The sequence below is a fragment of the Melospiza melodia genome, chromosome 12, assembly GCF_035770615.1.
Source record: "Melospiza melodia melodia isolate bMelMel2 chromosome 12, bMelMel2.pri, whole genome shotgun sequence".
Lineage (NCBI taxonomy): Eukaryota > Metazoa > Chordata > Aves > Passeriformes > Passerellidae > Melospiza > Melospiza melodia.
Genome location: NC_086205.1, coordinates 13,558,331 through 13,573,004, shown reverse-complemented (window position 1 = coordinate 13,573,004; position 14,674 = coordinate 13,558,331). Strand labels below are relative to the sequence as shown.

Genomic DNA, 14,674 nt, shown 5'->3' with positions numbered 1-14,674 from the left:
TGATTAATATTGAATTGATTTTAGGTTGACTTCATTTATGTAAAGAACATCTCAGTTTGTGGTCAGCTAATGTGCCTGATCATAGTGTGTGGATCTTTGTGAGTTTTGTTGGTGTTTTTATGTGTGTTTTGTTTGGTGGGGTGTTTTTTTTGTCTTGTTTTTCTTATGAGAAGCTTAGGTTAAGCTTATCTGAATGCCCCTTGCATCTTGAAATAAACTAGTAGAGTAAATACTGAACTCTTTTCCTTCTTTCTTCCTCAACAGGAAGCCAGGAAGGTACCAAGTACATTCATAACCTTCAAGGCCTTTTTGCACTTCCTTTTGGTAGAACAGCCAAGCCAGCTCACATTGCAAAAGTTAAAATGAAGTTCCGCTTTCTGGGAAAACTAATGGCCAAGGCAATCATGGACTTCAGACTGGTGAGAATGCAATAGAAAATCTATTCTGAAGGGGTCACATAGAAATACTGGTTCTGACTGTTGAGAGATAAAAACATTAAGAGTTACATGGTATTTATTACTTTCACCTCCAGAAGTAAGGGCAGTGTGAGGCAGGTCAGGGAGGCAATGAGCATGCAGTGAAGTTTTGTGGGGGAAAAGGGTAATTACATGTTGAAGATCTTTACAGTGGCTTTTGAGACCATGGAGTAGAAAGGAAAAACCATTATCTGCTAAGTGTTACAATCATTCCAGTCTTTCAAGAATGTTTTGGGCTCATTGTTACTCCAGTTGCTGATAGCTTTAATAGGCAGTCACTTGGGTTTTATAACTGTAAATTTCTGAGGCAAAGACACTCTAGGACATGGTGCTTTGGTGTGTGCCACAACTATGAGATAGTATTGTAGATCTGGTCAAGAGATGTAAAAGAACTTTTGGAAGACCGTTCAAAGCTAAACAGTTCAGTGCTTTGCTTTCCAGGTGGATCTTCCCCTTGGACTTCCTTTTTATAAGTGGATGCTGCGACAGGAAACTTCCTTGACATCGCATGATTTGTTCAGTATTGATCCAGTAGTAGCCAAATCAATATATCACCTTGAAGATATTGTAAGACAAAAGAAAAGACTTGAACAGGATAAAACTCAGGTGGGAAAATAACCCTAAGAATGGAAGAGTGCATCTTTACTCGTTTGGATTTTATGAAATAACAGTAATTCGTCACATATCATAGGGCTTGAAACTGATTGTAATATTGATAATTACTTTGTTCTCACACAGAGTAGTTTTAATGTTATTGGATCAGTGGCTAATAATTATGAAAGTCTTTTTGTAAAGTCTAGCATGAGAAATTCATTATGGGATTCATCTGTGTGATTAAACACAGTCCCAGAAATTTCTCAAACTGCCACATGTTTGCCTGACTTTTTTTGGTACACTTTTAAAAGACTAACCAATTCAAATATCGGTGGAAAAAATCTATCCTTGCTTCTTGAAGAGTCAAAAGTTTTTTTACTAGTTGGTTTAATCAAAATTTCATATTTCATGTAGGAAATTTCATCCTTTTATGTAGGATTTTTTTTCCCACTGAAGAGCTGTATTCAGAACTGAGGTGAACTGTCATCATGCATGAGCATACAGGTTCTTTCAGACATAGATTAATTTTTCAAGGATATTTACTCTTAGCTGAAAATACCACAGTTCACTCTGGCACTAGTGGTAAAAGATTTTTGGCACACATGGTTTTTCTAGCATCCAATGTTAATAGATGGCAGGAAGTAATAACCCAATTTATAGTCTTAATACATCTGTCTGGTTTGTTACTAGTGTAACTACTCCAAGTTTGTGGGTCTTTGTTCCTCTTTACCTCATTGTCTCACTCTCTCTCCTTGGTCATGGCTTTTAATTTCCCAAGAATGTGAAAAGCCTGAAACCTGGTGGGTGAAAGCTGAAAAATGTCAGTATGCATGCCAAATATAAATGCCATTAACTATTCTAAGGAAAAAACAGCCTGAGCCGTAGCATATTTCACATTTCTTTTTCTTGCAGTAGTATTTTCTAGCTAGTTTGTCTTCTGGCATGTTAAGTAATTCTAAAACTGCTAGAACAAAGTGTACTCCTGTGATCTTTCCAGTTTGTCCATTAAGCTTGTTTATCTGGTTTCTCTTGGTTTACTGTTATGTATGAAAACTCCAGAAGGAGAGCAAGGACAGCTGCAACAGTTTTAATGGTCATGCTCTACAGAAATGTCTGATTAGTCGAAGCTACTTTAGAAGTCATAACTTTTGGATAAGTTTATGTGAATTAATTGTTCTCATTGGCTTTCACTTCCAATTTTTTAGACCAAAGAAAGTCTACAGTATGCATTGGAGGCTCTGACTATGAATGGCTGCTCAGTGGAAGATCTAGGGCTGGACTTCACACTCCCTGGGTTTCCCAACATAGAGCTGAAAAAGGGGGGAAAAGATACACCGGTCACCATCCACAATTTAGAGGAGTATCTCAGAGTATGTAAAAGCAAACTTATGATTAAAATTATCTTTTTTCTTGCTCCCAGGTAGTTTGTTTCCATATATTTCCTACTTATGACTTTTCTATACTAGTTTTTTACTACAGTAAGACTTTAGAACCTAATTGCACCTGACTTGAAAATTGTGTAGTACAAGAAGTCTGGTTGATATGTAATGAAGTCATCAGAAGTTTGGCTTTTTGGGGAAAAAGTATTTTAAGTGGATTCATTGTAAGTGGTTATGATAATGAATTTTTTAGGTATAGTGATTTAGTAAATTATTTAGCAGTAGTGATCTAGCATCTGGTGGCCTTTGAACTGCTCTACTGGTAGTGTAATTTTTTTGGTCTCAGTCTTATGAAAACATCAACCATTGTGAGTCAAAAATAAAGCATTAGTTTTTTGTCCAAGAAGCCAAAACCAAACCAACAAAAATCCCAAGGAAAACTGAACCAATCAACTTAAGAACCCCAAACACATGTGAGAAAAGCATAAACCATAAAAAGAATAAATAAGGAAAAGATAACAAAATATTGCCAGAATAAATTGACAGTACACCTGTGTATTGATTCATTCCTGTGGCAAAAGGGACATAGAAAAACAGAAGGCTGATATTGCTGAACTGAGGTAGGAAGCGGTTTCTGTTGAAGGAAGTGATAAAGGGAATTGGTTAAAAACAGCCTGGAAAAGAGATGAGGAAAGCCAAGAGGAATGCAATATTATCACATGAAGTTGTGAGTGGGATGGAGGGGAGGATCACTGTACTCCAGTTGCTAAATAGTGCATTTCCTGACAGGTTAGGGTACTTCCAGTTTCACTCTGAGGACTGTTAAGTTTTGAAGCACTGATAAGAAACACACCTGATGTTTTGGTAGAAACAATTCAATAAGGATCATGTAAATGCCTGCCTATCAGCTGAGAAATTTTGCAGAGCTGTTCAGTAATCCTTACAAGTGAATATTGAGCAGTTTCTGTTTACCTTATAGTTCCATACTGTTACCCATCCACTTCTCATGTGTTTATTTGTTAAAAGTAAATTCTACTAGTCAAGAATCGCTTGCAGAATTAAATATATTTGGGTTTAAAGCTCTTTGCAGACCTAACAGAGGAGCAATACAAACTTCCACAGTTTCTTCGAAACAGAATTTACAGTCTCCATTTACTGAGTAATGTTACATTCAAGCATTCTAGACTAGTTTCCATAGTTTGCAGTTTTGTTTTTTTTTTTCTTCCCTAAGTAACTTGTATCAGATATCTGATACACTGAGAAAGGCTTACGCATGGCTCAGATGTCCTGTAGTTTTCCTGCTGCAGGCTTCTGTCTTTGTAAAGGAAAAGGAGATAACAGAAAACTCTTTCCTCCTACTAAAAACTTTTGGAACTTTTATTTTCTTAAAGGATTTATAGCTTTATAGACTTGATGTGAAAGAAATAGAAAATATTTCAGATAGAAAATTAATGTGCTCTCCATCACAAGTATGATGAATTGCATTTTAGAAACAATATTTTTAATTGCTCACCTGGCCTGTATAGCATCCTGTGAGTCAGCTGCCCTGCTCTTGAACATGTCATTTTCACTAAAATCTTGTATGACGATTAACATGAAAAGTAGTTTATAAAGCTGGAATATCCTAATGTTCCTTTTCATGCCTCTTTCTGCCATCATGTCACTCTTCCCTCTGCCTCCCTGTTTTCCCCCCAAGGACAGTTCCCACAGGAGCTGCCTTTATCAGAAAGTAGAACTGCTTCAATTACCAGTATAGTGAAAGACTTTATTCTCTATCTTTTTTTTGGCTTTTTTTTCGCTCTTCTCCCCTGTATTATAAAGAGGCCACCTTGCTTGTTCTAATTTGTGAACAAAAAGCTTCAGTAGTGTAGATTTTTGCCTAGCAACTTGATCTTATCTTTGAATCTGCAAGAATACAGTGCAGCTTAATTATGCCACATGCTCTTGATCATAAAAACTAATCACAGTTGTAGGTAAGCAGCTCTGCTGTTAGAATAGCCATAGACTATTCTGTTGTGCTGCTGGTGCTTGCTTCCTTTCTCTTCAGTATTAAAACTGGTTTGTGGAAGTAGTGCAGTGTATCTCACATGAAATTCAATGCCTGACTTCTATTGGAAAACTTACCAGCAGATCCTAATGAGCTTTTGTACCTTGAGAGCTTTCTGGAAGCAGTAACTCTTCAGTTATTGGGATAGGGTGACAAACTTGCTTCAGGACTCCCAACAGGATTTAATCCTGTTCAGATGCATCCATAGATGACTTTAATCAGCACCACAGGCCAGAGCTTTTAACACGTTTTAAACTAGTAGTTCTGTGTTGACATCTTTTATGACCAGCCCATGTTTCCTGCTGGGGTTGAGGATATCCAGGGCAAGTGTAATCAACAATAACTCTGACTGACAAAAGAATCTGAACTTGGCCTGCAATCTGCCTTGTAAAATACCTTAATTTTGTGGAGAAATTCTGGCTACAGGAGATTTATTTAAAAGAACTCTGGTCTCATTTGTGTCATAAGACCTTGCTTTCCCTCACTGATTGTTGTTTCAGTATGTGCTGTCCACTTTGGAGTTACTTCAATGTTGAGGGGATAACTACAGATATAAAACCAAAACAAAACAGAATAATTACTCTCAGAAAGCCTAGATTCGTGTGTTAATGTCTTTTGCATTGTGATTCTTAACCATATTCCAGTAACTTTAAATGAAGGTACTGCTTTTGTTCCTAGGTATTCTTATAGTATTAAGCTAGTTAATATATCAAGCATGATAGAGTTGCTTTTTTTTAAACTTAATACTAGAATAGGGACCCCTATATTTCCATGGGGGAAATTAAGATAATACTGCCAAATGATGCCCTATGGATTTCTACTTCAGGTGCTGCATTTTAAGAGGTGTAGAGAGAGGACACCTAGGTAAGGCTTCTAAAGATAACAAATGTTCGGATTTACTTTACATTATTCTGTTAAATAGGTTCAGTTTAACCAGCCATTCTGAGTTCTGTTTGTTTTGTTAAAAACAAAGGCAAGTAAGTTGTTTAAATTCTGCAAAAGTTCATGTTAAGGGTAATGTAAATGATGAATTAAGGCAGAACAAGGCAATGCTGTAGAGCAGCTCCATGAATCAATGTGCACCCTGTGGGAACTCCAGTGAGCATATGGCTGGGCTGCTGGAGTTTGGCTTTTGCACTTCTTGGTACAGTAGTGATCACTGCATGCTTCCTTTGTTCAAATGGCTTTTTTCATTGTTGTTTTTTTCCTTTCCCTGCAGTTGGTTATATTCTGGGCACTAAATGAAGGTGTTGCCAGACAGTTTGACTCCTTCAGAGATGGATTTGAGTCGGTGTTCCCCCTTAGTCATCTTCAGTACTTCTATCCTGAGGAGGTTGGTGAAAGTGTTTTTGCTGCTGCTTTTATAACCTTTATCTGCAGGTATGGGCAGTCTTAACCAGGGTGCAGGGCATTTGTGACAGCCTGACATTGCATTTCTGGTGCAAGTTAGTAAAACTGAGTGTCCCTGAAATTCCACACTTAACTCTTAAAGATTTCTCTGTGCAGTAGTCACTTATTTAATGCTTTTATTATGAACAGCTCCATGTTGTTTAAATGTGTGTATCCAACTTTTCTGAGAAGTGCTTTAATTTATGTATCATACTTCATTTCTCTGTGCAATGTGGGTACCCTAATTCTTTGTACTGCAGTACCTCTGAATAGCTGTAGATAGTTAGTTGTGGACACTACCTGGATCTTCTGTTAGAACAATAAAACAAGTAGTCAGCTCCTCAGCAGTAAGAAGAGATTCAGATGAAAGGGTAAGGAATAAGGATAGTTGGTCTTGCTTTAGTTCCACCACCACCATATAAATTTCCTTGTAAAATTCTCAACACTCTTAAGTGGACTGAATTAAATCACAATTATGGTTCTCTGGATGAGAAGAGAGAATGTTTTATTCTTCTGTGAGGGAGTTTGTTTGGAGACTGTACTTTGAGGGTTTTTTTTACCTTTACAAACTCAGACCTCTGACTTTAAGAACAAACATTAAAGCACACTTTGGAACAATGTGTTAGCCAAGCCTTTGTAGTACTCATGTGTTCCTGGTGCTTTGCAAGGCAGAGTGGAAGGCTTACTCCTTGTTGTTTAATTTTACAGTTGGAGCAGCTCTTGTGTGGCAGCAAGACAGACACTTGGGATGCAAAGACTTTAATGGAATGTTGCAGGCCTGATCACGGTTATACACACGACAGGTAATATGTTGGTCTTGTTAAACAAAAACTCAAATGAGTAGAAAATACTTTCTTGAAATAATGTTCATACATTGTTATTCAAGCTAAAGGAATTATATGGCATAGATTTGAAAATGTTCATACTGTTCTGAATATGAATCTGATGCAGTTATTTTAATTATAAACAAAATAATATTCTCTTGGTTCTTTTCTCTCCTCAGTCGAGCAGTGAAGTATCTCTTTGAAATTCTCAGTAGTTTTGATAGTGAGCAGCAGAGACTGTTTCTCCAGTTTGTGACAGGCAGCCCCAGACTGCCTGTAGGAGGTAGGTTTTCCTTATTGCATATTGCTGTGCATGAAATCACTGTTATTGATGTATTTCTGAATAAGATGTTCAGTATAGGAAGAAATTCCTTAACATTGGTATTTAAGAGGTTCATACTGTTTTCCCATTTCTGATTTCAGAAGTAGCTGGGCAGTCAGGTATAATTCTCATAACCTTTGTGTTAATCTCATGACATTTCCTACAGTTGACTGTCCAGGTTTAAATTGTTGCCAGAAAATCTGTCAGAGGGCAAAAGAGTGTTCAAAGTTTAAATAAAACTGAAAGCTCCTAATACTGTCTTTTTTGGCTAGAGGTGCATTAAGTTATGGCAACAATATGATGCATTGTAACCTAAAAAAAATAGTCTCCTTTCTAGAAAGGAGACAATACTTAAAATAGTATTAATCATCTTATTTAATTTCTCTCCCTTTTGGATTTCAGCATTTAGGTAAGAGACAGTGCAGTAAACAGAAATTTACTGTCTTTGCTAGGGACTATTGTAGAATACACATTTTACTGTATTCTCAGCTGAGTGCTTTGCAGATCAAAAAATAATTCATGCATCTGTTCCAGTGTTTACCTTCTTTGGGATTTGGGGGAAAGACTTGATTTTTCTTTTCCCTTAGTATATTTTGGGAGCTCTTCTGTGGAGACATGGTGCAGACACAATTGAGTGTTAGGAGTATAGCAATGATAGCTGAAGTAAGAATAATCAGGTAACTAGAGTCATAGATGATTCCTGTTAAAAAAATGTGCATGAAGCCAACAAATTTTAAAGAATTGGTTGGAATAGGATTTTTACACATACAGAACACATTTAAAAGGAGATTCATGCAGCTTATTCCTGTATTTTAAATTAATCTTTTAAGACGAATCTGCAGGCAGGATTTCAGGTACTTTTGCTTATTGTGCAGCTTTATAAAGTTATATTCTGAATTTCTGAAGGTGTCCAGGAAGTCAGTTGTGTGATGTGTGCTTCTGTCACTGGGCATGTCTGCAGTCAGTGGGTGTTCAGGAGGAGCAGCCTTATTTTCTGAGTGTCTTTTCTCATTACTAGGTTTTCGAAGTTTGAATCCTCCCCTGACGATTGTACGGAAGACATTTGAGTCCACAGAGAATCCCGATGATTTCTTACCCTCAGTAATGACTTGTGTGAACTATCTCAAATTGCCGGACTATTCAACTATTGAGATAATGCGTGAAAAACTCTTGATAGCTGCAAGAGAAGGGCAGCAGTCATTCCATCTTTCCTGATCACAATGAAAAATGCAATGTCTGCCTGTTACAGCAAAAGAGAAACTCATGATTCTTTTCTAAATATATCACCTGAGTCAAGGAAACGTGTTACGCCTTCTTGTTGTAGAAAAACGGCTTGCAGATTATAAGCAAAGACACTTGGTTGATATTCATTAAAAGCCCCTATGGACTTAAAGTGATCAGGCCCTAAAAGTTGTTGTGACAAGGTTTCTTTAGCAAGTTCTTGTTTAAATTATCATTTATTTGATGAGTGAAGTTTTTAACTTGCTTTGCTGTGTGAAATTTAAAAAGGGATGTTTTTCCAGGCTGGAACAATAAATGTCGCTGTGCAGTTTAATACTGGGCTGTGTGTATCCATCTAGCTAAGTCTGAAGTTTTTCCTCCAAAGACAACTTTTGTACATAAGTACAGAAATTAAAATACACCATGTATTTGACAAATCTAGTTTAGTAGACTAGTTCTGTGTACCCTCACCTGCCTCTAATTTTATCCATCCTCATGTATTGTCTGATGTGCAATTCACTTGGTTCTTTTTGTGTGCAAAATTCAACAATTGTTATGTTTTGGTTAGCATGGGCATTTAACTGCTCCATGCCTCTTTCTCTGATTAAGATAATTTAAATTTTACTGAAATCAAATATATATTGTCAATATAATTCAGCCTTTGTAACTAGGTAGAACTTTCTTATAGCTTAGTTTTACTGTAGTGGTAGGATATAATGGCAACAGTCGTTACCAGAGTGCTCCAGAGCTGTTTACACAGTGATTCAGGCAGCAAAAGCCTCATAGGGGAGGCCAGGCAGAATTATTTCTTTCATGTAGTTGAAGTCCAACAGCTTGGGCTGGCCAGCGTGTATTGTGGTAAGGCCCAGAGCATTTTGAATTGATGTAAAGTTTTTTAAAAGACAAATTAGTCGTTCCATTCCCTGTTTGAGTAAACAGTTTTTCTGTTCTTGATCTAAGTTCCTGGCTAATTTTGTAGCTTTTTTTCTTTTTTTTCTTTCCCCCCAGTGCTAGCTTGGAACAAGCAGTTCAGCCTTTGTCTTTTGACACAGATAAAGCACCTGTAAGCAATGCTCTGTCCAACTGTTTTATGTGCTGATTTCTCAAATCTGCAATAATTTACTTCATCAGGTTAATGTTTTTACCTGAATATAAATAAAAAAGTTTGCTTCACCTTTTTGTTTATAGTTTTGTACTGTATGCCTAAAGTTCAATTGTGTAAATTACTGTAATGCAAGTAAATCATCCTAAATCTACTTGGCTAACAACCTGCAACTTGTGGATGATTTACTACTAAAACAAGACCTTTTAAGACCTCCAGCTTTGAGGGAAATTTTTTCCTTTCTATGCGTTCAAAAAACGGGCAATTACAAATATTCCTGAGATGTACCTGCTACATAGGTAACCTTTATGAAAATGTCATAGTTAATTACTTTTATTCAACTTTGAGAAATCAAAATTCCTTTCAGTACTTAGAAATTGTTAAATTCTGGCTAATCAGGCTAGTTATTTCCCCTAAACTAACAAGTTTTCTTTTATCCAGCTGAAGAACTCGTGCTTCCAGAACATGTAATGGACATTCTTCTGGTGAACATTCACAGAGTTACCTGTGCTTGCTCAGACCAGTGCTACTGAAATGTAATACAGACTTGTCATGAGCATGAGTAGAATGTGAAATCCTTGCACAAAGAACCTGATAACTGAACAGTTTTTTATTACCGTTTTAAACCCGACCGAAGGCGCTTCACCCTGTACATACAATAATGGTAGCGCGCAGTGCGGCATAGTTTGCATCCAACTTCAAGGCAGTGTTTAAACTATGGACTGGTGTTTAAATTGTTCTGATAACTTGATCAAACTGAGCACAAACAAGTGTTTATAGTGTGTGGATAGCAATTTGTTCATTTTTTAAGGTTCTATATTTTAAAAAAAAACTGACTTGTGTAAAAAAAAAAGAAAAAAAGCTAATATTTTGTATTAAAATATCATGTGTATTGATACTTTTTTTACCCATGTTGTCTCCCTCTAGAATCTGGCTTTCATTGACTTGGAAATTTTGAGGAGCTTTCAGATTTGATAGTGTAACTGCTTGTGTAACTGTTTCAGTGGGAAAATAAGTTGGTGCCTATCTAAAAGGAAGGAAAAAACAAGTACCTATGGTGATCTGTTCTGGCCGTCATTTTGAGCACAGAGTATGGTTTTAGTTTGCCTGAAAAGTGAATGAAACCCTTTTGGGTGACACTTCTTTTTTCCTACTAAGGGCAGCTTCTAGCATATTAGAAGAGCAGTCTGGCTTATAAGGTAAAGATAGTAAATTACAAGAATAAACTGAAAAGTCACATTTTGCATAACTGCAAGTATTGTCCTGCAAACAAATATGTATATCTAAAAGTAATTTAGAATGAGTGGAGGGGTGGTGTGAGATCTTAAGGATTTCTCCTTTTCAGGAATTTTGGATTAAGGGAAAAGCTCACTAAAATCAATTCAGGGGTGTATGTGGTCATTGTAGTACTGCACTGTCTTGTATACCTTTATAAGGTATAATAAAAGGTGCAATCAGAAGTCTTATCTTTGAATATGGATGCTTTTTTAGCATGGTAAGTTCAACTCTTCTTAGGTAACACCAGTTCCTATTTTGGATGAGTTTCCTGTCCTTCTGTGTTAACATGAGCAGCAAAAAATAATTATTTCATAAAAGGGCTTTACAGGCACTGATAGTTCCTACTGAACTTATGCAATATTTTTGTTGTTGTTAGATGTTGGCTTTTTACCAAAATACCTGGTTTAGGGAACACTTTAGCATCCCATCTGACACGAATTAGTTACAATTGTTCTTCATGTTCTCTAGGAAGGTGCACAAAAATTAATTCCCATCATGTGTGAAGTCCTCCATGCTCACTGCCAAACTTAATCAGATACTCAAATTTCCATATGCAGACTGCTTGCATAAATGAATTGTCCAGATTCTTCTTTCCCCTCAACCATGTGTTTTACTTTCTTCTATCTCCTTTCCCTTACTGAGCTGATGAGAAAGTGGGTGCCTGAGGGCAGGGACTGGTGAAACTCCAGGTGCCTGTAACACTTGTGCCCTCTCTTCTGGCCCCTGATGGAGGTAGGTCTGTCATCTGTGGAGTTTCTGGGCCTTGGTCCCCCGTCTTCCCATGAGTAGTGCCAGTTCCCATGCTCTGAGCAGCCTGTACTCTGCAGAGGCAGGAAATAAGGGCCTGCCTGGCATGAGACAGAATGCCATGGTTTCAGTATGATCGTGCCTCCCCCAAGCCAGAAGTGTGCTATAGCTAAAGCTGTTGGCAGTATGGAGAAAAATGAAAAGCCTTGTTGAAATGGATTCTGGAAATGCTGAAATTTGAAGAAGAGGTATAACCTGCTGATAGGTGAGCCTTTTCAGGGCTTGCCCTGTCTTTTGCCTCCTTTCCTTTCCTGGTCTCTTGATTGTTTGAACTGTAAAGCATCTGTGCTATGTGACCTCTTCCTGTGTTCCCAGCATGCCATATCTCTCCCACTGTGTTGTGGTTTTAGGAGCTTTTCTCAGGTGAGTGTAGGTGGCTGCCCCAAGAGTAGGAGTGGTCACCCCAGCCCAGTGCAGCAGCAGAGGCTGCACAGGCAGTGCTTGATCAGAACCTTGGTGCCTGTTGTACAGCAGATGGGGAACATTCCATCCTCTGCTGCCTCTGACTGACAGCCAATGGCTGAAGGAATGACTGATGCCTCCAGAGGAATACCATGTTCTTGTCTCCTGGTACTGGAACATGCCTCTATTGATCAGGTATGAAGCTGCTTTGGGGCAGAGGGAGGAACAGATTCTGGGTCTCTTGTGTGTATCTGGGACTAGTGATATCTCGGGTTGTAGGCAGAACTAAGTGGAGGGAGAATAATAAGACACATTCAGTATTTCCAAGGCACTAGATTGAAGTTCCTGATAGCTCTGGATCTAGTTTGGCAGCAGCTTCTGGAAAACTGGTTTAAAGAGAAAAAAAGAGGAGAGCAAAATGCTACAAGAAGACACAAAACCCAACCTAAATGGTGTAACAGCTGACAGGAAAGCCCCTCTCCCACCCACCCTTCACAAAGAGGGGGAACTCTCAGTCCTGTGATATTTCCCCACAGGGAGAAAACTGAGCAGTTGAAGCTGGAAGTGGTATGCTGGGGTAAAGCAGCATGTGCACTGTGCCTTTGCTCTTGTCTAGCTCTGTCCTGTTTCCCCTCCTGCCCCTCACTTCAGGATTAGGATTCCTAAGCCCCCATAAAAGACAGCAGTAGACAAGCCTGGGGGAGAGTGTGGGACAGCAACCACCCGGCCCTCTTGCAGGAAGAGGTGTGGAAGGAGGTTTCCCTCGCAGAATGTAAGCTTCCACACTGAAAGCCAAGGCAGGTTCTTGCTCTGGAAATAGATGTAATGCCGTTTTCACATCTCCCAGCTATTTCCCAATATTTTACTCTTCCTTTAGCTGCTATCCAAGGTGTTCTAGGCTAAATATAGGCCAGGTCTGACTGCAGCTCGGCTGTTCTTGGGACTTGCATGCAGAAACCTCTTTGACAGGCAGGGTGATGCAAGCACTGATCCAGAAATAGTTAGCCTATCTAAGAGGTGGCATTTTATTTCCCAGCCTCATCTTCCAGCCCTTTTTACAGATTATTGCCTCAATGTATCAAAACTGTCAGGATATTGGCTAAACAGTGACAATTTGCTAGCTGATTACTTTCCCCCCCACAATGTTTCCCATATTCTGTGCTATGCTTCTCAGAAAAAAAAATTAATTCCTTCACTTTTTAACTTGGCATGCTTAATTTACTGGAAGTACTGCTGTTACTAACCATTCAGAAAGGTTCCCCAGAGTTTTGATATTTCTTGATAAAGGACCAGTTACTGTTCTGGGGCACTAAAAACTATAAAAGCTATTCAAAAGGGGAGAAGTCGTTTAAAAACTTAATCAAGCAGCAAAATTATTCTATCTTTACTAACACTGGGTTCTAAGAGTGGTAATTTCCAATTTATAGCCAGCAGTACTGGCACTTCTACTAGACCAGGAGCGGGAGGGAAAGGGAGAAAGTGGCAAGAGAGCAGCTCTGCTGGAAAGGCTGAGCCCTGGTCAGCTTTGTGCCCTGGCAGCCAGGGAAGGCAGCAGCATCCAGCATCACACTGCAGTGATGGGAGCACAGCTGGTGAATCAAGGGAAGGGATTATTTCCTTTGCTTCATATCCCCGGAGGAGAGATTCTGCAGTCCCCATGGGTTTTTTAAGACCCAAATGGATATGTGTTTGTTTTACTAAAACATACCACAGTTCTAAAATGAGCTCTCTTTAAAGTCAGAACTGTATGACAGCATCAAACTAAATTGGTATGCATTTTACCCTTGCACTGTTTGTGCTACATCAGTCCCATCAATTTAAATCAATTCAGTGGGAGAAATTCATATGCAGAGAGGTTTTCTAAATTTTCTGATAAAATGAGTGGAAAACACAAGGGTCTTAGCTTCAGCTGCAGATTATGGGTAATCTCCACATCAAAGCACTCCTTTTCAATTGGCTGAAAATTACAGGAGTTAATTACTTCTACCTTTCAAAATCGTTTAAATTCTCAAAACTTTTCTGGCTTCCTTGTCTGTTTTTAATATTGAATGAATTTCTCATCTGTGATGAGAAACTGTTATGACTCCATGTTCATCTCTGCCCCAGCAAGCACCTGGTCATTTCCAATTTCTTCTGGAGAAAGTAGTTAACATGATTTGACAGCACTTATGGAGAGATGCCATAATTGCATATAGAGGAGTTTCTAGAAAGAGCAGTTTTCACAAGTATTAGCAAAAAAATAGCATCCTGAAAATGGAAAGGTAAGAATTAGCAATGTGAAATGGACAAGATAGGAAAAAGTTCTGTCCTGTATGTGGAGGTTGAAAAATGAGTACTGATAGGTGAGTGACCAGCAGTGCTGTGGATGTCCATGGAGATGCTCAAGACATTTATGGTCATGTTCCATCACTCACCTCCTGCTTTACTGTGTTAGTGCAAAAGCTTAGTGATACAAAAGATATTTTCTACCAAAGGCTCACTGTGCAGGTTACAGATGAATTAAGCCTTGATCTTAAGAAATGTATGGTCAAAGGAACAGAGTAATATGCTGTTTAGGATCCTATGCCCAGTGTTGATACCCTTGTACGTTCCAGTTGTCAGTAATATTTGATATTGTTGAAAGCTGTTGGCAGAATTCAACAGGAGGCCTGATTTTGAATTGGTATAGATCCTTCTTGCCTATGACAGGATAAACAGAAAAAGATATATCCAGAAAATACCAATTAATTCAAATCAAGTAGGGTTTCATTTTGTATATCAGTTCTTTGGTGAGAGGCATTTATGGATCCACTAAGCAATCTTTGTTAATGAAGCTTCATAGAAAAACATTTGT

General features: G+C 38.3%; 1 protein-coding gene across 10 annotated transcripts in view; it reads left to right on the top strand.

The window, feature by feature from the left end:
• TRIP12 (thyroid hormone receptor interactor 12) overlaps positions 1-9,425 on the top strand; it is a 76,910-nt gene extending 67,485 nt beyond the window's left edge. For all 10 annotated transcript variants that reach the window (XM_063166873.1, XM_063166872.1, XM_063166869.1 and 7 more), the window contains 7 exons: positions 265-419; positions 918-1,082; positions 2,276-2,440; positions 5,716-5,829; positions 6,594-6,688; positions 6,889-6,992; positions 8,050-9,425. In XM_063166873.1, the coding sequence (XP_063022943.1) occupies positions 265-419; positions 918-1,082; positions 2,276-2,440; positions 5,716-5,829; positions 6,594-6,688; positions 6,889-6,992; positions 8,050-8,246 (995 nt within the window). In that variant the 3' untranslated portion in view covers positions 8,247-9,425. The remainder of the gene's footprint in view (positions 1-264; positions 420-917; positions 1,083-2,275; positions 2,441-5,715; positions 5,830-6,593; positions 6,689-6,888; positions 6,993-8,049) is intronic.
• Positions 9,426-14,674: the final 5,249 nt, after the last annotated feature.